The sequence below is a fragment of the Sphaeramia orbicularis genome, chromosome 7 (genome assembly GCF_902148855.1).
Source record: "Sphaeramia orbicularis chromosome 7, fSphaOr1.1, whole genome shotgun sequence".
Taxonomy (NCBI): Eukaryota; Metazoa; Chordata; class Actinopteri; order Kurtiformes; family Apogonidae; genus Sphaeramia; species Sphaeramia orbicularis.
In genome coordinates this window covers 54,146,385-54,170,579 of record NC_043963.1, presented here as the reverse complement: position 1 = coordinate 54,170,579, position 24,195 = coordinate 54,146,385, and the positions used below count along the sequence as shown (strand labels likewise).

The following is a 24,195-nucleotide window of genomic DNA, read 5'->3' as shown; positions in this document are numbered from 1 at the left end:
TAAAATGTGCTCTTGAATCCTCAGCAGATCTCTGAGTTGGTTCACATCTGATGCCTCTTCATATGAACACTGAGCCCGTTTACATCACCATAAAGAGCAGATAACTGGCAGTAATCTGATAATTGCCATAATCAGATGCGATGCGTTTACATGCACTTCAGAAATGCGATAATTGGAAAAACCCTGGTTTACATGTTTCAGCCCATTATTGGATTTCTTTCAGAGTATGTAAATATGTTATGATGTAAGACGTACACTTCCCGTCAATTTCAAAACATCTGGTCTTGTCTTGTAACCATGGCAACGCCTATGGTGTCAGCATTAGCTGTCCTAATGTGGGAGGAGCTAATAAGACTAAAAAATAGGTCACATGTTGCTGCTATCTTTCATTTAATTTCATTGTTTATCTTTTTTCTTAGGCTCATGGTGTCACTGCTTAACTTCAGTTTATATAGATTTTTTTTACACAATAAATCAGGTTAACTGTTTACATGTGTGAAGACATCGGAGTATTGGGGAGAAAACTATGTGTGTTAATCCAATTTCTCCTAATCAGATTACTGCTGTTATCGGAGAAAGTCGATCAGATTATCCCGTTTACATGATCAATAATAATCTGATAATGATGGGATTATTGGTGTGGATGTAAACGGACTCAGTGTTTGGGATGGTACTTCACTGTCAGCAGTAAGTAAAGTTTATTTATAAAGCATGTTTCACAGACAGAATTCCCAAAGTGTGTTACAATAAAATCAGAAGTTGGATCCACAGACAAACGGGCACAGACCTACAGACAGAAAAACAGAAAAGCTGCAGCTGAATAAAAGCCTGTCTGAACAACAAAGTGTTCAGCTGCTTTTTAAAAGACAACATAAAGTGTGGAGTGACAGTTTTTAATGATTGAAGAATTTATTTCGAATATGAATATAAAAAAACAAAACATTTAAACATAAGACATAAAATGCATATTTGAAAAGGAGTGAGAAGAACTATAACTTACAAACTCAAACCCCTTCTCCTTGAATAATTAACAACAATAACAAGTGTCCTAGTCTAAACATATCTATACTCTGCCTGATACTTACTGTTCAATAATTTTGTTTCTGACTTTATATTATTAAGTAGAAATATAAATATAATTTACACAAACACATAATACAATAACACATATATGTTCATACATATATACTTGTACATCCTTATAACCCCCCAGTGATCCCCAACCCCTCCCTCATCCCTGTATCTCTTAAAGATATGACCCATTTGGATGTTCAGAGGCTCCGTAGTTACCATGGAAACACTGTCATCTTCTACAACATTGATTCACCAGTAAAACCCATGGAGTTGGATCAACAACAGTAGATGGACACACTGGATTTATGTTCAGTTAATGACAGACTGGACTGAAAAAGTCGGATTTTCTTTTTAGGTCCCACCAGGAAGTAGACTAATATCTTAAGGTTGAACCTGACTAGAAGAGTTAGTTTAACCCTTAAAGACCCAAGCGTCCACCTTTAACCTAAACCATCTACTGATCTAAACTCTTTAATTCCTGTTGATCCACTAATCCTATCAATCCATGTCAATAATAGGTGTAAAATACAGTTTTTCATCTTTTCATGGTCATCAGATATGACCATATTTGGACATTCAGAGGCTCTGTAGTTACCGTGGAAACACCGCCATCTTCTCCAACATTGATTCACCAGTAAAACCCATGGAGTTGGATCAACGACAGTGGATGGACACACTAGGTTTATGTTCAGATAATGATAGACTGGTCTGGAAAAGATACTTTTTCTTCAGTTTTCTTTGTTTTGATATAATAACCTTTAAATTTAATCTGCGTTTCCCTGAACATCTCGATTCAATATAGGACATTAGATCTAAGAAAATGCAAGATTTATAGTGAAAAAATGTGAAATACAGAGAATAATATTATAATAGATAGTGATAAATCATTTAAAAATGGTAAAATGGAGAAAAAAAATTAATTTGGGAACTGACACAAAAGTAGCTCTGGGTCTTTATGGGTTAAAATTCTGACAAATCCACTAAAATCAGCACATTGTAAACAATGGAATATGACCACATTAGCAGTAATAATGTGCTTCTCTGAAGTTGTCACGTCTCTGAGGTGAGTAAAAAACACATGACATATTTTAGATCATTTGACACAGCAATAAAATAATAATGCATATTTTCCAATGCTGTTGTTAATCACTGACATGCTGCAAAAATCAAAAATAAGTAATCCAATTTTTTTTAAATTATTTGTCGTGTTTTTGCATAAAAAATATGGTTTATTTACATCACAAACATGACAATTGCTGAGTATTTGGTATTTTTTTTATGTTTCAAGTTGATGAAACACAAAGAAATGTAAAAAAGTTCAAACCAACTGTAATTATTGTTCCATTACTCGGTCACTGTGCAGATGTTTGTGTGGTGGTTAAAGGACGTCTGTGATACTGTTGGAGGTCAAACTGGGCTGAATGTGGAAGCACAACTAAAATGACTCTGACATCCATGGACTATAGAGTTTCATTACTCACTATTATTATTATTATTATTATTATTATTATTATTATTATTATTATTATTATTATTATTATTATTTTATACTGTTTGTCTTTTACACTATATTCATGCACATTTTTTCTTGCCCTTTCTTCTGCTGCTGCCTTCACCTGTGGATTTCCCTGTTGTGGGATCATTAAAGTGTCTAACCACAGTTCATGTGTTCACTGAGGTCATGAAGACACTGTCTGTCTGTCTTTGACCTCCTTTTAAAGGACGATGTTTTAGTTAAAGACAAAGACAAATCCTTCCACTTCATTCAAATCCTGGTTTCATATATAGTCATTGTGTTGAGTAGCAGCGCCCTCTTCTGTTTGTCATGTAAACTCATTTATCAGTGAGGTCATTTTTTTTATTTTTTTTTTCCTTTTAAAAACCAGACCTTTACAGTCAACACTTGTACTTATATTACCATATGTCACATTTTCCCCCCAGTTTAACCCATAAAGACCCAGTGTGACTTTTGTGTCAGTTCCCAAATGATTTTTTTCTATATTTAACCTTTCTTAAGTGATTTATCACTGTTTATTGTAATATTATCCTCTGTATTTAGCATTTTTCCTGTGAAAATCAGGTGTTTTCTTATATTTAATTCACTGATCATGTAGATATTCATAAAAGCTCAGATTAAAGTTGATGGTTATTCTATCAGAAACAGAGAAAACTGAAGAAAAAGTCTCTTCTTCAGTAAAATCTGTCATTAACTGAACATAAACCCAGTGTGTCCATCCACTGGCATTGATCCAACTCCATGGGTTTTACTGGTGAATCAATGTTGGAGAAGATGACAGTGTTTCCATGGCAACTACGGAGCCTCTGAACGTCCAGATATGGTCATATCTGATGACCATGAAAAGATGAAGAACTGTATTTGACACCAATTATTGACATGGATTGATAGGATTAGTGGATCAACAGGAATTAAACAGTTTAGACCAGTGTGTGTGTATATATGAGTATATATATATATATATATATATATATATATATATATATATATATATATATATATATATATATACACACACATAGGGTAGGGAAGCAAAATGTACAATATTTTGAGGCAGGGATTGAAAGACAGTGTATGACCAATTAGTTTATTGAAAGTCATGAGAATTTATTTGCCAGAAGAAAATGTCCATAATAGAAAATGTTTTTATTCTATGTGTCCTCCTTCTTTCTCAATAACTGCCTTCACACGCTTCCTGAAACTTGTGCAAGTGTTCCTCAAATATTGGGGTGACAACTTCTCCCATTCTTCTTTAATAGTATCTTCCAGACTTTCTGGTAATAGTTTTGCTCATAGTCATTCTCTTCTTTCCATTATAAACAGTCTTTATGGACACTCCAACTATTTTTGAAATCTCCTTTGGTGTGACGAGTGCATTCAGCAAATCACACACTCTTTGACGTTTGCTTTCCTGATTACTCATATGGGCAAAAGTTTCTGAAAAGGTATGGATAATAGTGTTAGGTATGATTATGACATCAGTATATGTTTGGGTTCAAAACAACTGACGTAGTGCCTGCTGAGAAAAAACAATTAAATGTTCATTGTACATTTTGCTTCCCCACCCTGTGTGTGTGTGTCTGTATATATATATATATATATATATATATATATATATATATATATATATATATATATATATATATATATATATATATATATATATATATATATATATATACATACACACACACACACACACACACACATATATATATATATATATATATATATATATATATATATATATATATATATATATATATAAACATTAAAAAAAAAAACCAAACAGATTCAAGCCAGTGAAACTCACTGAAACTAGTGAAGCTATTGTACAGAAACAGAACAGAAGTTCATGGAGTGGATAAACCTTCACTTTCTGGCAGTGATGTTTTGATCTACTCAAAATTATAAAGGTTCAAATTTTAAAAACTGTTTTTTTTTTTTGTTTTTTTTTTTACATAGAAGTCAGTCTACAAGCTGTTCTTATGGATAAAACCATGAGAGACGTTAATTGTGTTGTCTGTGGATCATCTGGTGGATTTAACCCTTTAACCCCTGAGTCCAGGTAAAGGTTCACATATTAACCCTTTAACCCCTGACTCCAGGTAAAGGTTCACATATTAACCCTTTAACCCCTGAGTCCAGGTAAAGGTTCACATATTAACCCTTTAACCCCTGACTCCAGGTAAAGGTTCACATATTAACCCTTTAACCCCTGAGCCCTGACTGCAGGGAGTCCAACATCTGACCAACTATAGGTCCACTGTGGGAGCTGCTGAGGGTGACGCCACGTTGGCAGAGGAGCTGAACATTTTCATTGCCTGCCATGAAGTGGAACCACCTGAGGCAACCACATCACACCCCATGGTCCACAGCAACTTCACCCTCACAGAGCATGAGGTGAGGCGCACACTGTGGGCCGTGGACCCGAGGAAGGCGACTGGACCTGATGGTGTCTCTGGGCATGTATTGAAGGACTGTGTGGACCAGCTGGCTGGAGTCTTCCCGAGGATTTTCAACTAGTCCCTGGCCCAGTCCACTGTCCCACCCTGCCTGAAGTCCTCCACCATTGTCCCCCTGCCCAAGAAACCTCACATCTCCAGCATAAACGACTACCGGCCAGTCGCTGTCACCCCGGTGGTGATGAAATGCTTTGAAAAGCTGGTCCAGTGTCACATGACAGCACTTCTACCAAAAGGCTTGGACTCACACCAGTTTGCATACAGGGCTAATAGACCCACAGAGGACGCCGTAGCTCCAGCCCTCCATGCTGCACTGTCCCACCTGGAGCAGCAGGGGGGCTGTGTGCAGATGCTCTGTGTGGACTACAGCTCTGCATTCAATACCATCCTTCCTCACCAACTGGTGAGTAAACTGGTGGACCTGGGCATCCCACACCCCACCTGCAGGTGGATCAACAGCTTCCTCACTGGTCAAACCCAGAGGGTGAGAGTAGGCCATTCCACATCTACGGCCCTCAGCCTCAGCCCCCCCCCCCCAGGGCTGCATGTTGAGTCCCCTGCTGTCCAATCTCTACACACATGACTGCACCCCCACTCATCACAACAACATCATAGTGAAGTTCGTGGACGACACTACAGTAGTGGGGCTCATCTCTGGGGGGGCTGAGTCTGCCTGTAGAGATGACGTTGAACATCTGGCAGCGTGGTGCAGTGAGAACAACCTTCACCTGAATACATCAAAGACCAAGGAGCTGGTGATCGACCACAGGAGGAAAAAAACTGACAACCCACCACTTATCATCAACGGGGACTGTGTAGAGAGGGGGCGGGACTTCTGCTTCCTGGGTGTCCACATTGAGGAGGATCTGACCTGGAGTGTGAACAGCTGGAAGGTGCTGAAGAAGGCCCAGCAGAGACTGCACCTCCTGTGGGTGAGAAAGAAAGAATAACATCCCACAGAGACTGCTGGTGTCCTTCTACCGCTGCTCCATACAGAGCATCTGAACAGACTGTGTGTGTGTGTGTGTGTGTGTGTGTGTGTGGTTCACTAGCTGAGCAGCAGCCCAGAGGAAAGCACTCCAGAGGGTCATGAACACTGCACAGAAGACCCTCCCGTCACTGGACGATCTTCTCAGTGCCTGCTGTGTCAGAAGAGTGCAGAACTTTGTGAAGGACACCTCTCACCCTGGACACTCCATATTCCAACTGCTGCCATCAGGCAGACGATACAGGACAATCAGATCATGAACAAACAGACTCAAAAACAGCTTTTACCCAACAGCAGTATCCACCTCAATGCCATAAAAAGCAATCTGTAACATAACACAGTGATGGAGATAATGCAATGATTGAATGAATGGCTGTGTGTGTTTGTTTTTATCATTATTTATTTACTATTGTGATGTTTGTGTCTGTGCTGTTGTTGTTTTTAGTATGCACTGACTGGTGGACACTTTTTTAATTTCATTGTACATGTTTCATGTTACAATGACAATAAAGACTATTCTGATTCTATTCAGGTAGAGGTTCACACATTCAGGGTTTTACTCATTAGTACTTCACAGCCCACTGAACCTCCAGACAGATCAGTCCGTTTACTCCATGACACATGTCTTTGCTGTGGTGTAATGACTTTCATTATGTCTCTGTGAGTGGAGGAGCTGCAGCCCAGCTCTGGGACGACCTTTGGTCCAGGACACGTAACAGCTGAAGCTCAGCACCGGAGCACTAAACCCCACAGGTGTTCTGCTACAGAACTGCACATTCGAACTAGAAGAACATCTAAATATGGCTCTGGAGGGGGGACGGACTGAACACTAGATTTGTTCAAAGCGGACTTTAAAGTTAGTGTGATGTTTTCCTTCTTGACGTCCTTTCTTCCCACTTCCTACTTCCTCCCAGAATGGCTGAGTCTGGATGTAAACCCAGTGCATAGTTTCCTTCAAGGTGAGTCTTTTTCCTTCAGTCATCAACAACAGGCTGTTTATGTTGAAAAAACAAAGGAAATACCACAGTTCTGTTTGTTGGAAATTAGTTATTTTTCTAAAAGAAATGTAGAAAAGTAATACTTGAAAAAATATGTCTAACGTTTACATACGTGAGTACATGTATACATACATTTGAATGTATGTAAAGGTATATGGAAGGTATATGGTTATGTATGAGTGTGTGTGTGTATATATATATATATATATATATATATATATATTTATTTATTTATATACATACACACACACATAATTTAAGTACGTAATTAAGTACGTATGCATGTACAGGTAATTTTTGTTGTTATTATCATCATGTGTACATATAGGTATATGTATGTATGTATGTATGTATGTATGTATGTATGTATCTATCTATCTATCTATCTATCTATCTATCTATCTATCTATCTATCTATCTATCTATCTATCTATCTATCTATCTATCTATCTATCTATCTATCTATCTATCTATCTATCTATCTATCTATCTATCTATCTATCTATCTATCTATCGTTTTGACAGTAGAATATAGATTATTTTTGTAATTCACAGCATATTTTCTAATTTGGCTCCGGAGGGTCCATCAAATTTGACTGAGAACTCCTTGTTTTTGTCATGTGTTTTTACTGTTTTACCAGACCATTTACTATTTTTGAAATGTTGACAATTCTGTTAAAAAAAAAGAAAAAAGAAAAATTGTGGAAGTTTGCAGACAGTGTTCAAACAATACTTTGGTCTTAAAGCTGCAGGAGCTGAAGTAATGGGGAGAAAACCTCTGCATCACATAGACACAACCATCCTGTGGTGAATCTATGAATGAATTCAACATATTAAAACAAGAATAAAAACATCATAAAAGATGTGGCAGGATAAGAAAACTGAAAAACAACAGGAAATGCACAGAGTTAATAGATTCAGTCTAAAAACAGCTCAACCTGATGTTGTTTCATACATGAGACAGACTCCCTACCAGCCTGAGAACTCCAGGGATTAGACAGACCCCGGACCACACAGTGGGTTTTCTACAGCCTCAGTACACAGACACAGAGTAGACGCAGAAGTCTGACGTCCATCTGAGGCACAATGTGCTGAAAGGTCATTATAGACTTTTTACCCAGTGATGATTTAAAAAAAAACTGTCAAACCCTGAAGCTTTAATGCAGGGATCTCAAACTGATTCTAGTTCAGGTTCCATATTCAGCCCAACTGGACCTGAACTGGGCTGAACCAGTAAAATAATAACACTGAGAAAAGTTTAATTACGGAATGAAAATATTCCCATCTACTTAGTATGCTTTAAAAACGTGAATGACATGAACACACACAAACAAACTGAAATTTTGTAAGAAAAATAAGTGCAATTTCAACAGTATTATGATACCTAATGATTTACACCTGTACATTATAATGTACAGATCACAGTGGATCTACAAATGCACAAAACATTTAATAACAGACAGAACATTGGTCCGATTACACTGACTTTGTTCATATTTTTTCAGGTTAGTCACATAATTTGTGAAAGAATAGTTTGTAAATGTAAAACTTTTCATGTAAATTTACTTTTTTACACTAAAATAAAGAGAAAATTTGGAGTTGTCATTATTTATAGGTTATTATGATAATATTTTACTGGTCTGACCCACTTGAGACCAAATTGGGCTGAACTAAAATGACTTTGACATCCTTGATAATCGGAAATTGTGTCAAACCAAACGGCAGTGACCTGTGGGGTACCCCAGGGGTCCATCCTGGGACGCCTCTTGTTCAGTCTTTACATGTTGCCCCTGGGCCAGTTAATACACCGTAATAACGTGTCCTACCACAACTATGCAGACGACACTCAGATTTACGTCTGTCTGACAGCAGGTGAACATGGGCCTGTGGACTCACTCTGGGACTGCCTCCAACAGATCACCCTAACCCTAACCCAAACCCTAACCCTAACCCTCCGACAGATCACTGTGGATGCCGAACAACTTTCTCCAGTTAAACTCAGAGAAGTCTGAAGTCATTGTCTTTGTTCCACAAAAACCCAGAGAAAGTGTCATCAGTCATCTGGAATCTCTTACTCTAAAAGCTAAAAACCAGGTTAGAAATCTTGGGCTAATAATGGACTCAGACCTAAACTTTAACAGCCACATTAAAACAATTACATCATCAGCCTTTGACCATCTCAAAAACATCGCCAGAATCAAAGGTTTGCTGTCTAAACCAGACTTAGACAGACTTATCCATGCATTTATCTGTAGCAGGTTAGACTACTGGAACGGCCTTCTCACTGGACTCTAAACCAGCTGAAGACAGCTGCAGAACATCCAGAACGCTGCTGCTCGAGTCCTGATTAGAACCAGGAAGTATGATCACATTAGTCCTGTGCTCAGATCTGTGCACTGGCTTCCTGTGGCTCAGAGAATAGACTTTAAAACAGCTCTGCTGGTCTACAAGTCTGTCCATGGTCTAGCACCAAAGTCCATCTGGGACATGTTGGTCCCATATGAACCATCAGGGACTGGTCTGAGAACCTCAGGGTCTGGTCTTTTGCTGGTGCCCAGAGTCAGGACTAACCACAGTGAAGCTGTGTTTCAGTTCTATGTGTTTCAGTTCTCTGCGTTTCAGTTCTCCGTGTTTCAGTTCTATGTGTTTCAGTTCTCTGTGTTTCAGTTCTCTGTGTTTCAGTTCTATATGTTTCAGTTCTCTGTGTTTCAGTTCTATATGTTTCAGTTCTCTGTGTTTCAGTTCTATATGTTTCAGTTCTCTGTGTTTCAGTTCTATATGTTTCAGTTCTCTGTGTTTCAGTTCTCTGTGTTTCAGTTCTCTGTGTTTCAGTTCTATATGTTTCAGTTCTCTGTGTTTCAGTTCTATATGTTTCAGTTCTCTGTGTTTCAGTTCTCTGTGTTTCAGTTCTATATGTTTCAGTTCTCTGTGTTTCAGTTCTCTGTGTTTCAGTTCTCTGTGTTTCAGTTCTATATGTTTCAGTTCTCTGTGTTTCAGTTCTCTGTGTTTCAGTTCTCTGTGTTTCAGTTCTCTGTGTTTCAGTTCTCTGTGTTTCAGTTCTCTGTGTTTCAGTTCTATATGTTTCAGTTCTCTGTGTTTCAGTTCTATGTGTTTCAGTTCTCTGTGTTTCAGTTCTATATGTTTCAGTTCTCTGTGTTTCAGTTCTATATGTTTCAGTTCTCTGTGTTTCAGTTCTCTGTGTTTCAGTTCTCTGTGTTTCAGTTCTATGTGTTTCAGTTCTATGCAGCTAAACTCTGGGACAGTCTTCCTGATGACATCAGACAGACTTCTACTGTGACAGTGTTTGAGTCCAGGCTGAAAACAGTTCTGTTCAGCTGTGCATAGAACAACTGAAAGGGTTCTATCTGCACTCTTCTCTTTTACTTTGTTTTAATTGATTATTTATGTTTTATTGATTATGTTTTAATTATAATTGTGTGTTTTTAACCTGTCTCTTTTCCGTCTTTGTAAAACACTGTGAATTGCCCTGTGTATGAATTGTGCTGTACAAATAAATCTGCCTTGCCTTGATTGTTAATTAGTATTTTTGCATTTCACAAATTCCTCCTGTGGGCTGGTTTGGACCCTTTGGCGGGCCGGGTTTGGTCCGTGGGCCATATGTTGGACACCCCTGCTTTAATGAATTAAGTCAGACTTCATATCCTTCTCCTCAGATCCTAACTGTCTAACTCAGACACAAATGGACCACAGTCTGTGGACCTGTTGAATCCAGGTGTTTCTGTTCTAACAGGGCTCTGGGATCCAAAACAATAAGGACTAATGTCAGAACAGAGTTTTATATTATGGGATTGATATCAGTGCATTGGTTCGTTTGGGTTCAGTTACTGTCTTTGTTTCCAAAATGACTCACAGATGGTTTGGACTGAATTTATATCAACAATGAATTTTTTTTTTTTTTTTCTCCCTGACTCTGATTTTCAATGTTCTTCCTCTAAATGTCTCTAATATTTTTCCTGCTCTGACTGTAAATAATCATGTTCTTCCTCATCTAACCATCTACTGTCATCACATCTGACTGAGGAAGAAACATCTACCATTAAACTACAGTGAAATACTGATGTTTCTAAACTCTATGGACATAAATATGTGGACACATCATGTCTCCAGCTGTCAGATGTCCTGTTCATGAGGATCAGACACAGAAACATCAATATTAATAAATAGGATATCTATCCCATAATATAAAACTATATTCTGACATTAGTCAGTATTGTTTTGGATCCCAGACCCCTGTTAGAACAGAAACACCTGGATTCAACAGGTCCACAGACTGTGGTCCATTTGTGTCTGAGTTAGACCGTTATGATCTGAGGAGAAGGATTTAGTGTCTTCATAAAGTTCTATCAGGTCGAATAAATGCAGCGTCATTACTTGTATTAGATCTGTTAGTGTTTAGAATTTATTCTGGTGACAAGACATGTAGCTAAACCAAATGTGTTTATCCTTTTACCTGATTTGTTATTTCCTTTCCTTTCCTTTCCTTTCCTTCCTTTCCTTTCCTTTCCTTTCTCTGCTCCTCATGTGAACTCTGTTTCTGACGTCCTTTCTTCTTTCTGATCTGACCTGTAGGACTGGTCGGTGCATGTGGGATCTGTGTGCTCTGCTCCCTGCTGAGAGTCCATGTATTTTTAGAGGAGGAAAGGTGAGGGTTTCCACCGTCTTTTCATATGTTTGGAACAACTCATGGTGCTGTTGTGCTGTGTAAAGTCACCTCCTCAGTGTATTTGTGCTCCAGTTTCACCAGAATAACCCCACAGCGGCACCACTCACATCCATGTACTGTGTTTGTTCTCACTGTCCACAGCTGGAGGAATAAAAATGACAGTGGCACACCCAGCCGGCCCACTCACACTCATCAAAGGGCGGCTAAAAGTGGACTCGGTGGGATGCTCCACTTCTTCTTTGTGGCCGGTATTCTGGCTCTGGTTGGATCCCGCGTGGCCTCACTGGTGGTACTGGAATTCTGTCTGCGAGGCGTCTCTGGACTGGTTACAGCTAGACCAGTAAGAAACCACAGATTTGATCCAAAAAGTCTGACACATGCAGAAAAACTACACCCTTAAATCATTGTCAGAGTGGAAAACCAAGATACACTGAAAAAATCTGAACCTTCCCAAGTATATTTTTCTCATTTCTAGTCCAAATATCTCATCACCCTTAAAATAAGACAGAATCACCTAAAGAGGAACTTTTCAGTGAGATATAAGAACTGATTTTTAGACAACAGATCTGGAAAATATTATTTTAAGAAATCTTACCAAGATAATTTTCAGTTGTTCCCTTGACAGATTTTTTTTGCTTGAATTAAGCAAAAAAAAAAAAAAAAATCATCATGAATTAAGCAAAAAAAAAAAATCTTGAATTAAGCAAAAAAAAAAAAAAAAAGAAAAGAAATAAAAACCTTGGCCGGATTTCTTGAAATCAGATTTTCCAGATCTATTATCTACAGAGCAGTTCTTATATCTCACTGAAAAGTTCCTCTTTAGGTGATTCTGTCTTATTTGAATTGTGATGAGATATTTGGACTAGAAATGAGAAACATACATTGGGTCACATTTAGATTTTTGCAGAGTATACTGATTCAGGTCCAAATCTGGACATTTGGTGCTTTGAGGTAGGAAGTAACTACTGTAAGTGCGAGTAGTTTTTTTACTAATTATATTCACAAAATCTGTACTTTAACCCATGAAGACCCAGCGCTACTTTTGTGTCAGTTCCTAAATGAAATTTTCTCTATATTTAACCTTTCTTAAGCAATTTATCTCCATTTATTTTAATATTATCTCCTGTATTGTGCATTTTATCTGTATAAATCATGTATTTTCCTATATTTAATTCCCTGACCATGTAGATGATCATAAAAGATCAGATTCAAGTTGATGGTTATTACGTCAGTATGTCAGAAACAGAGAAAACTGGTTAAACAGTGTCTTTTTCAGTCCAATCTGTCCTTAACTGAACATAAACCCAGTGTGTCCATCCACTGGCACTGATCCAACTCCATGGGTTTGGCTGATGAATCAGTGTTGTAGAAGATGACGGTGTTTCCATGGTAATCAGAAACAGTTCTGATCCTCGGCCTTAGTTCTGTTCTTTATCCTGTTAAACATAAACTCATATGAGCTCGTCTTTATCGTGGTGTTAATCCATTCTTTCAGTTCTGTTTTTTTTTTTTTTTTTGGTGTTTTCCAGTGTTTAAATGTTGTCCTGGCGGTCGTGCTGATGCCCACCATGATTACAGAGTTCACACCACTGGTTATGTTTCGAATATATGTCTTGTGTCCCAGTAAGGGACACAAGACTCAAGTCTCAGGGACGCTGGTCTGTCCCTTCCGTCTGTTCTGATCCTTGTCGTCCTCAGGGTTCTGGTTCCCTGGTGCAGCTGCTGGTCCAGAGCCAGTTCACCCTGGGCTGTGCTCTCAGCAGCAGTCTGCACTTCCTCCACCAGGGGGCGTCCCAGCGCTGGCTGTGTCTGCTCCTGGCTGCAGCTCTGAGCTGGTTCCTGTCCAGGCTGTCCTCCCGGCTGCAGCAGCATGTGGTGACCGTGTACAGGCTGCACAGCTCCCAGCGCTACTGCGGCATCTGCATGGGTCTGCGGAGCTGGGGCCCGGGCCTCATGCCCGCCCTCTGCAGGAGCCTCCTGTGCACCTTCACTGTGGCTGCAGGGGCCGCTGTGTCCATCATCAACCAGCACTTCCTGTCTGCCACAGAGGCCCTCAGGTTCTGGACCCCTCTGACTATCTGCTACACACTGCTGGTGGTGTACATGCAGGGTGAGACCACACACATGAGTAACACTACAGAGCACACTGGAAAACAGACCTGTGCGAAAAGAAGGAAATTAAACCCACTACTGGGTTAAAATGACTTATTTCAAGTACAATTATCTACCAGTGCAGGAAGAAAACTGCACTTATCAAGTTTTATTAAGATAAGATTTTATTAAGATATGTAAAGTGTCATGAGATAACTTTTGTTATGATTTGGCGCTATATAAATAAAATTTGATTTGATTTGATTTAAGAAAATAATATCTAAGGATTATAAATGCTGAAACTTTTTTAAAAAACTTTATTTATAGAACTTTTCAACATTTATAGAACTTTTCATTGAACAAGTATAACATTTATAATTTCAAGCAATGTATTCATGATACAGAGATTGACACTGGGCGTTAAAACCAAACAGAACCCAAGGAAAAAAAAAAGGCAATACAAACAAGACACACATAAAGACAGTCAAGACAGTGCATTCTGGTACCGTTAAAGGAGGACAGAAAATGAATAAATAAACAAAACAGGTCAATAACAATATAAGCACCTAAAATGTTATTAAAGTTCCAGGCCAGATAACATATTCACATAGTGTAAAAGAGGCTCCCATATTTTGTAAAATTTATTGGTAGAGTTATTTAGGGTGCACCTAATTTTTTCTAACTTTATGTTCAGCATGATTTCTCTGATCCATTGATTGTGTGTTGGAGGTGATGAGTCCTTCCATTTGAAGAGAATGGTACGCCTAGCTAGTAATAAAACTCTTATTTTAAGCAGAATATACTTGTTTCGATATACTATATATATATGGTCTTGGATGTAATGACTCAATATATATGTATTTATGAGCAAAACTGCATAAAACAGGTATAAATGTGTTGAGGGTCAACAGTTCCTGTGTCCTCCAAACTCATCATCCAACCGTGGAGCTGGTTTAGTTCTAAATATTGTTTAAATTAGTTGTAATATCACATTAGGGTAAAACAAGATGAAAATTCTTGGAAGATTTCAAATAATCTTAGCAAGATTAAGTCTCAATAAGTACAAAAAAAAAAAAAAAAAAAAAAAAAATCTAAAAATGATCTTTGAAGGTAAATATTCCAAATTCCAGTCAGTTTATCTGAGTCAGATATTCCGTTTTTTCCAGTGTATAGTCATATTTACAATCACAGGAATAAATAATGAATCAGTGGGTCTCCTCTTTGTGCTTGGACCACCAATGCATTCAACACTAGAAGCACTCGGAGAGCACAGACCTCCGCCAAGGCTGATCAGTGCCCCCCCCCCCCCCCCCCCATGGGCCCCCCCCCACCCCCGATCACCACCAAAATTTAATCATTTCTTCCTCATCCCATTTCCAACAAACCCTGAAAATTTCATCCAACTCTGTCCATAACTTTTTGAGTTATGTTGCACACTAACGGACAGACAGACAAACAAACAAACAAACAAACAAACAGACAAACAAACAAACAAACAGACAAACAAACAAACAAACAAACCCTGGCAAAAACATAACCTCCTTGGCGGAGGTAATTAACCCATAAAGACCCAGTATTGTTTTTGTGGCAGTTCCCAAATGATTTTTTCCCCTCTGTGTTTAATCTTTATGATGTGATTTGTCACTATTTATTATATTATCCACTGTGTTTTGCATTTTTCAATATAAATCAGGCATTTTCCTATAGGCTATTATTTGTTACATTTGCACATGTTTATACTACTTTTACATTTTAATAATGTTACCCTTTCATACAGTATATCCCTAATTTACATATATTTTGATTGCACACTACTTTATTTCTTATATATTTTTTAATATATGTCTGTATATTATTGTGCTGTTAATAATAATAAGTGCACTGTCGCTGGTACAGACCACCTGTAATTTTGTTGCACAACTGGTATAAGGACAATAAACCCTATTCTATTCTATTCTATTCTATTCTATTCTATTCTATTCTATTCTATTCTATTCTATTCTATTCTATTCTATATTTAACTCACTGATCATGTAGATGTTCATTAAAACTCAGATTAAAGTTGAGGGTTATTCTATCAGAAACAGAGAAAACTGAATAAACAGTGTCTTTTTCAGTCCAATCTGTCACTAACTGAACATAAACCCAGTGTGTCCATCCACTGTCATTGATCCAACTCCATGGGTTTTACTGGGGGATCAATGTTGTAGAAGATGATGGTGTTTCCACGGTAACTACGGAGCCTCTGAACGTCCAAATGGGTCATATCTGATGACCATGAAAAGATGAAAAACTGTATTTGACACCAATTATTGACATGGATTGATAGGATTAGTGGATCAACAGGAATTAAACAGTTTAGATCAGTAGATGGTTTAGGTTAAAGTGGACATTTGGGTCTGTGAGGGTTAAAGGTGGAGGTTTGGGTCTTTAAGGGTTAAAGTGGACGTTTGGGTCTGTAAAGGTTAAAGTGGACGTTTGGGTCTGTAAGGGTTAAAGTGGACGTTTGGGTCTGTAAGGGTTAAAGTGGACGTTTGGGTCTGTAAGGGTTAAAGTGGACGTTTGGGTCTGTAAGGGTTAAAGGTGGAGGTTTGGATCTTTAAGGGTTAAAGTGGACGTTTGGGTCTGTAAGGGTTTAAGTGGACGTTTGGGTCTGTAAAGGTTAAAGTGGACGTTTGGGTCTGTAAGGGTTAAAGTGGACGTTTGGGTCTGTAAGGGTTAAAGGTGGAGGTTTGGATCTTTAAGGGTTAAAGTGGACGTTTGGGTCTGTAAGGGTTAAAGTGGACGTTTGGGTCTGTAAGGGTTAAAGTGGACGTTTGGGTCTGTAAGGGTTAAAGTGGACGTTTGGGTCTGTAAAGGTTAAAGTGGACGTTTGGGTCTGTAAGGGTTAAAGTGGACATTTGGGTCTGTAAGGGTTAAAGTGGACGTTTGGGTCTGTAAAGGTTAAAGTGGACGTTTGGGTCTGTAAGGGTTAAAGTGGACGTTTGGGTCTGTAAGGGTTAAAGTGGACGTTTGGGTCTGTAAGGGTTAAAGTGGACGTTTGGGTCTTTAAGGGTTAACGGTGGACGTTTGGGTCTGTAAAGGTTAAAGTGGACGTTTGGGTCTGTAAGGGTTAAAGGTGGACGTTTGGGTCTGTAAGGGTTAAAGTGGACGTTTGGGTCTGTAAGGGTTAAAGGTGGACGTTTGGGTCTGTAAGGGTTAAAGTGGACGTTTGGGTCTTTAAGGGTTAAAGGTGGACGTTTGGGTCTGTAAGGGTTAAAGTGGACGTTTGGGGTCTGTAAGGGTTAAAGGTGGACGTTTGGGTCTGTAAGGGTTAAAGTGGACGTTTGGGTCTGTAAGGGTTAAAGGTGGACGTTTGGGTCTGTAAGGGTTAAAGTGGACGTTTGGGTCTGTAAAGGTTAAAGTGGACGTTTGGGTCTGTAAGGGTTAAAGTGGACGTTTGGGTCTGTAAGGGTTAAAGGTGGACGTTTGGGTCTGTAAGGGTTAAAGGTGGACGTTGGGTCTGTAAGGGTTAAAGTGGACGTTTGGGTCTGTAAGGGTTAAAGGTGGACGTTTGGGTCTGTAAGGGTTAAAGTGGACGTTTGGGTCTGTAAGGGTTAAAGTGGACGTTTGGGTCTGTAAAGGTTAAAGTGGACGTTTGGGTCTTTAAGGGTTAAAGTGGATGTTTGGGTCTGTAAGGGTTAAAGGTGGACGTTTGAGTCTGTAAGGGTTAAAGGTGGACGTTTGGGTCTGTAAGGGTTAAAGGTGGACGTTTGGGTCTGTAAGGGTTAAAGGTGGACGTTTGGGTCTGTAAGGGTTAAAGTGGACGTTTGGGTCTGTAAGGGTTAAAGTGGACGTTTGGGTCTGTAAGGGTTAAAGGTGGACGTTTGGGTCTGTAAGGGTTAAAGTGGACGTTTGGGTCTGTAAGGGTTAAAGTGGACGTTTGGGTCTGTAAGGGTTAAAGGTGGACGTTTGGGTCTGTAAAGGTTAAAGGTGGACGTTTGGGTCTGTAAGGGTTAAAGTGGACGTTTGGGTCTGTAAGGGTTAAAGTGGACGTTTGGGTCTGTAAGGGTTAAAGGTGGACGTTTGGGTCTGTAAAGGTTAAAGGTGGACGTTTGGGTCTGTAAGGGTTAAAGTGGACGTTTGGGTCTGTAAGGGTTAAAGTGGACGTTTGGGTCTGTAAGGGTTAAAGTGGACGTTTGGGTCTGTAAGGGTTAAAGTGGACGTTTGGGTCTGTAAGGGTTAAAGTGGACGTTTGGGTCTGTAAGGGTTAAAGTGGACGTTTGGGTCTGTAAGGGTTAAAGTGGACGTTTGGGTCTGTAAGGGTTAAAGTGGACGTTTGGGTCTGTAAGGGTTAAAGTGGACGTTTGGGTCTGTAAGGGTTAAAGTGGACGTTTGGGTCTGTAAGGGTTAAAACCTAAACATGGCCTGATGAGGTTTCACACTTCATGAGGGATTTCTGATTATTTATCTTAAATAAAGAGGCATTGTCCTACATTCTGATTTTGAAGGGAATGCACAAGTTCAAGCCAAAGTTTTTAGTAAAATTTGTGTAAGAAAATACAAATTTATGTGAATTTTTTCCTTCTACTGTTAAAAACTTGGAGCTGTGCTGTGAAGGTTCCTTTGTAAAAGAGCAGGTTACTAATTATTCTGTTTAGTATGTAATAAATCATTTGTTTTACTATTTTAGTGATTTCATCAATGATGACTCTTTCATTAATTTTCTAACAAATGTTTTAAAAATGAAAAATGTTGGTTTCATGGATATTTGAATAATCTCGATTTAATATTGCCCTGCGATGAACTGGTGACTTGTCCAGGGTGTACCCCGCCTTCGCCCCTATGTAGCTGGGATAGGCTCCATGCGACCCCCGTGACCCTAGTGAGGATAAAGCGGTTCAAAAAATGAATGAATGATTTAATATTGTGGTTAATCTTTGTTTATAGGAAGAGATATGTAGCAATAGCTCTTCCAAAATGTACTTATATTCTGACCAAAAATATATCAGTGATATCATTTTGAAGTCAGAATAGAACATTATTTATTATTTCTGGGTTATTTGTTATTCTTAGGTTTGTAAATCATTAAACATGTTTTGCCTGACGTAGACGTCATATTAAACTCTAAACCACAGGTGTTAAACATGCGGCCTGTGGGCCAAAACCGGCCCAACAAAGGGTCCAATTGGGCCCGTGGAATGAATTTGTCAAATGCAAAAATTACACTGAAGATATTAACAATCATTTTAGTTCAGGTTCCACATTCGGCTGAATTTGATCTTAAGTGAATCAGATCAATAACATACTATCAGAATTACCTATAAACAATGACATCTGCAACATTTTCTTTTTGTTTTAGTGCAAAAACAAGTAAAGTTACATGGAAATGGTAATATTACATAAGCTGTTCTTTCACAAAAAATGTGCATAACATTAATAAATATGATCAACCTGAAATGTCGTTAGAAAAGTAAGTACATTTTTACCAATATTCTGCCTTTTACTAAATGTTTTGTGTATTTGTTGATACACACTGTGATCTGGAAGTTATAATGAACGTGTCAATAAGAGGCTGAGGTATAATATTGTTCAAATCGCACCTGTTTTTCTTCATAAAGTTCAGTTTGTTAATAGTTGTTCATGTTATTCACATTTTTAAAGGATCATTTGCAGATGTAAACATTTTCATTATGCAATGTTACTTTTTTCCACTCTAAAATATAGATAAAAGTTTGGAGTTCACTGCAAAAATCTAAATCTAACCAAGTGTATTTTTCTCATTTCTAGTCCAAATATCTCATCACACTTAAAATAAGACAGAATCACCTAAAGTGGAACTTTTTAGTCAGATATAAGAACTGATTTATAGACAATAGATCTGGAAAATCTGATTTCAAGATTTCAAGAAATCTTACCAAGATCACTTTCACTTGTTCCATAGACAGATTTTTATTTTTGCTTGAATGAAGAATTTGAAAAATGTAAAAAAAAAAAGATTGAATTAGGCAAAATAAATAAATAAATAAATAAATAAATAAAACTCTTGAATTAAGCAAAAAACAATAATCTTGCATTAAGCAAAAAAAAAAAATTATCATGAATTAAGCAAAAAAAAAAAAAAAATCTTGAATTAAGCAAAAATTAAAAACAAATCTCCCAATGGAACAAGTGAAAATGATCTTGGTAAGATTTCTTGAAATCAGATTTTCCAGATCTATTGTCTAAAAATCAGTTCTTATATCTCACTGAAAAGTTCCTCTTTAAGTGATTCTGTCTCATTTTAAGTGTGATGAGATATTTGGAGTAGAAATGAGAAAAATACATTTGGGAAGGTTTAGATTTTTGCAGTGTTGACATTGTGTATATATTACTGTGTTATTATTGGACTGGTCCGGTCCACCTCAGACCATGTTGGGCTGAATGTGGCCCCTGAACTGACAGCCCTGGTCTGAACCCCCCCCCCCCCCCCCCCCCCCCCCCCCGCTGAGCTCTGATTGGTCCTCCTGCCTGGATGACATTTGTATTCATTCTATAAACGTCAGTCTTTCTAAAGCTACATTTTGCTTTTGCAGAGGAGCAGCAGCGTCTGCCCAGCGGCGAGGCCGTCCTGAACACGGTGCTGGTGCGTCTGGGGGGTTTGATGGTCCTGATGCTGACTGTGGGGCGCTGGGCCGATGTGCTCCACATTCTGATGTGTTTCCTGGGCGAGGCCAGCTGTCTCATCCCCACCAGGGATTTACTGGATGCGGCGTCCTCACAGGTCAGCGAGTCTCCCTGGAAGATGCACACAGGGCCGACAGCAACTTTCTGTGGCCTCTGGGAGCCAGAACTGGGGCAGAATATGAAAGTGTTCATTAGACTGGGTCCCATGATGAGGTCCAACTTGTCAAACTTATGTCCCAGGTGGAGAAGGTTTAAGACCCCCAAGACAGATTGAGGTCAAAGTATTCTTTGATTCTAAATACTGAGCCTACTTTTTCTGTTTCCCAGCTGAAGTAAATAGTTTAGGTTTATTCAGTCATCGTCCATAACACAGAAAATACAAACGAGGCTTAGGCTTCTCACCGGTTTGAACAGACGACATCACATCAGCCCTATCCTGGCATCCCTCCATTGGCTCCCTGTGTGTTTTAGAATTGATTTTAAGATTTTACTGATTACTTTTAAAGCCTGAATGGGTCTGGCCCCTAGCTCTATAGATGAGATGCTAGTTGACTACGAGCCAGTACGCAGCCTTAGATCCTCTGGTGGGGGGGCAGGGGGCTCCAGGCTGTTCCAGAGTCCAGGCTTAAATCTAAAGGTGAGCGGGCCTTTTCCATCAGGACCCCTGGCCTTTGGAACGGCCTGCCCCAGGAGATAAGGCTGAGGAATCAGTGACATCTTTTAAATCACTTCTTAAAACACATTTTTATAGACTTGCTTTTACGTGATGTCGGTCCCTTTTTAATTTTTTAATTTTATTTTTTTTAAATTTGATTTTTATCCTCTTTGATTATTAATTTATATTCTCATACATGATGTTGTTTTATCTCATTTATTCATTTTTGCATTTATTTAACAGCATCATGTTACGTTATCCCTGCCCTCTTTAGTCCGATTCACTTAATTTATTCGAAGTCCCGTATTTTTTGCATTTGTTTCACACATCTCTCTTATTGTGTTGCTTCTGTTTTAGTGTTTTTATTGCTTCTTGTATCCTGCTGTTGTGCCCTCTGTCAAAGCACTTTGTAAACTTTGTTTTTAAAGGTGTTATACAAATAAAGCTATTAAAGCTTATTTTAAGTCAAACAACTGCGAATTCTGTTGAGACTGAACAGGTTTAGGCAGAAGTTAAATGCCTCTGTATGCCTCACCAACATTCAAATCATTCAAATCTAAATCAGTTTTATTCGACCAATCAAAACATCCAAAATCATTCTTGCTTGTATCCCTTGAAAATATCTTTACAAGCCAATGTTTTGAAAACCATTAATGAATTACACATCTTTAAATGTATATTTATATCATTCCATAATTTAACCCCAATAACAGAAATACATCTTTGTTTTATACATTTAACGGCTTTTGTACAATAAACCTACAAACACCTCTGAAATCAGACTTGATATCAGGTATCGAAAAGAACTTTTGAATTCAAATTTTTGAGTTCAAAGTTTTTAAAAATGGTAGAAACAAGTGGGCTTAAGCTGATATTCAACTATGAATCCTGGGAAAGGTTCATTTATTGGCATCACACTCATATAAAGCAGGGGTGTCAAACATGTGACCCACCAAAGGTTCCAATCCGGCCTGTGGGATGAATTTGCAAAGTGCAAAAATTCCACACTCACTTTAGTTCCAGTTCCACATACAGACCAATATGATCTACAGTAAAACAACAGCATAATAACCTACAACAAATAATGACTCCAGATTTTCTTCTCGGTTTGATGTGAAAAAAAAAATTACATTATGTCTATAAATAATGACAACTTCAAATTTTTGTCTCTGTTTAAGTGCAAAAATAACATTAAATTATGAAAATATTAACATTTACAAACTATCCTGTAACAATAAAATGTGAATAACCTGAACAAATATGAACAACCTGAAATGTCTAAAGAAAATTCAGCACAATTTTAACCATTTTCTGCCTGTTCCTCAGTGTTTAGTGTCTTTGTAGATCTGATCCATAATGCACATGGACAAATGAGAAGTTGAGGCTTATTGTTAAAATTGCACTGATTTTTCTTAAGAAATTTCAGTTGTTTCATGTTATTCACATCTTTTTTCTTGGATAGTTTATAAAAGTAAGTATTTTCATAATTTAATGGAGGTTTTTTGCACTAAAACAAAGACAAAAATGTGCAGTTGTCGTTATTTATAGGTTATTCTGTTATTATTTTACTGTTTCGGTCCACTGCAGATCAAATCAGGCTGAATGTGGAACCTGAAAGAAAATGAATTTGAGAGCCCTGACATAAAGGAAGTAAATCAGCAGCACTTCCAGTTTAAAATAGTGAAACCTCAGTATGAAATGTTTATTTCACATTGTATGTTTTAGTCCCTGTCCTTGTTGGCCTAATATATGTCATATGGTCTGTTATTTTGTTTTTTGTTTGCATAGAATGAAGAAGACGACCCGCAAAATGTTAAAAGAGAACGTCAACAAAAACCACAGCAGAGGGAAGAGAGGAGAGGACAGTGGAGATAACCACTAAGAGATGATTCAAACCTAAGGCCACACGTCCACCCACTGGGACGGGACACCTCCGGAGCTTCATCAATACTTGATGCTTTTATACTTAGAATGTAATATTTTTTCCAGTAAATATTTAATGAGGCATGAAATGCAGTGATCGGGGAATTACAACTTAATACACACATCAAGTTTATATCAAACTATTCAAGGCTTGTTCAATGTCTCCTACCTATAATGTAAGACTCATGTCATTCTTACATCATTTCCACTTTGTCTAACACAGGGCTCTCAAACTCATGTTCTTTCAGGTTCCACATTCAGCCTGATTTGATCTCCAGTGGGCCGAACCAGTAAAATAATAGCATAATAACCTATAAATAATGACAACTCCAAATTTTTGTCTTTGTTTTAGAGCAAAACCCCCATTAAATTATGAAAATACTTACTTTTATAAACTATCCAAAAAAAAGATGTGAATAACGTGAAACAACTGAAATTTCTTAAGAAAAATCAGTGTAATTTTAACAATATTCTGCCTGAACTTCTCATTAGTCCATGTGCATTCTGGATCAGATCTACAAAGACACTAAACACTGAGGAACAGGAAGAAAAGAGTTCAAATTGTGCTTAATTTTCTATAGACATTTCAAGTTGTTCATATTTGTTCAGGTTATTCACATTTTGTTGTTACAGGATAGTTTGTAAATGTAAATATTTTCATAATTTAATGTTATTTTTTGCACTGAAACAAAGACAAATATTTGAAGTTTCCATTATTTATAGGCATAGTGTAATATTTTTTTCACATCAAACCCAGAAGAAAATCTGCAGTCATTCTTTTTTGTCGGTTCTTCTGCTGTTATTATTTGACTGTAGATCAGATTGGTCTGTATGTGGAACCGACACTAAAGTGAGTTCCACAGCCTTGACTGTGGAATTTTTGCGCTTTGCAAATTCATCCCACGGGCCGGATTGGAACCTTTGGCGGGACGCATTTGGCCCCCGGGACACATGTTTGACAGCCCTGATCTAACATAACATAATCCATAATCCACAGTACTGCAGTCCTGGACTTTATTCTAGGGGATTTGTCAGACAATGCATTGAATTGTCTAAACTACACTTCACAATTTAGACCAGGGGGTCTAACTCATGTTAGTTCAGGTTCCACATCATCCCAGTATGATCTGAAGTGGGCTGGACCAGTAAAATAATA

General features: G+C 38.1%; 1 protein-coding gene across 1 annotated transcript; it reads left to right on the top strand.

The window, feature by feature from the left end:
* The first annotated feature begins 6,894 nt into the window (after positions 1-6,894).
* tmem82 (transmembrane protein 82) lies at positions 6,895-23,267 on the top strand. Its single transcript, XM_030137752.1, has 6 exons — positions 6,895-7,002; positions 11,632-11,704; positions 11,867-12,065; positions 13,424-13,835; positions 20,371-20,558; positions 22,905-23,267. Exons 1-6 carry the CDS (start codon positions 6,909-6,911, stop codon positions 22,989-22,991), a joined length of 1,053 nt encoding a protein of 350 aa, XP_029993612.1. The 5' UTR covers positions 6,895-6,908; the 3' UTR covers positions 22,992-23,267.
* The last annotated feature ends 928 nt before the right edge of the window (positions 23,268-24,195 follow it).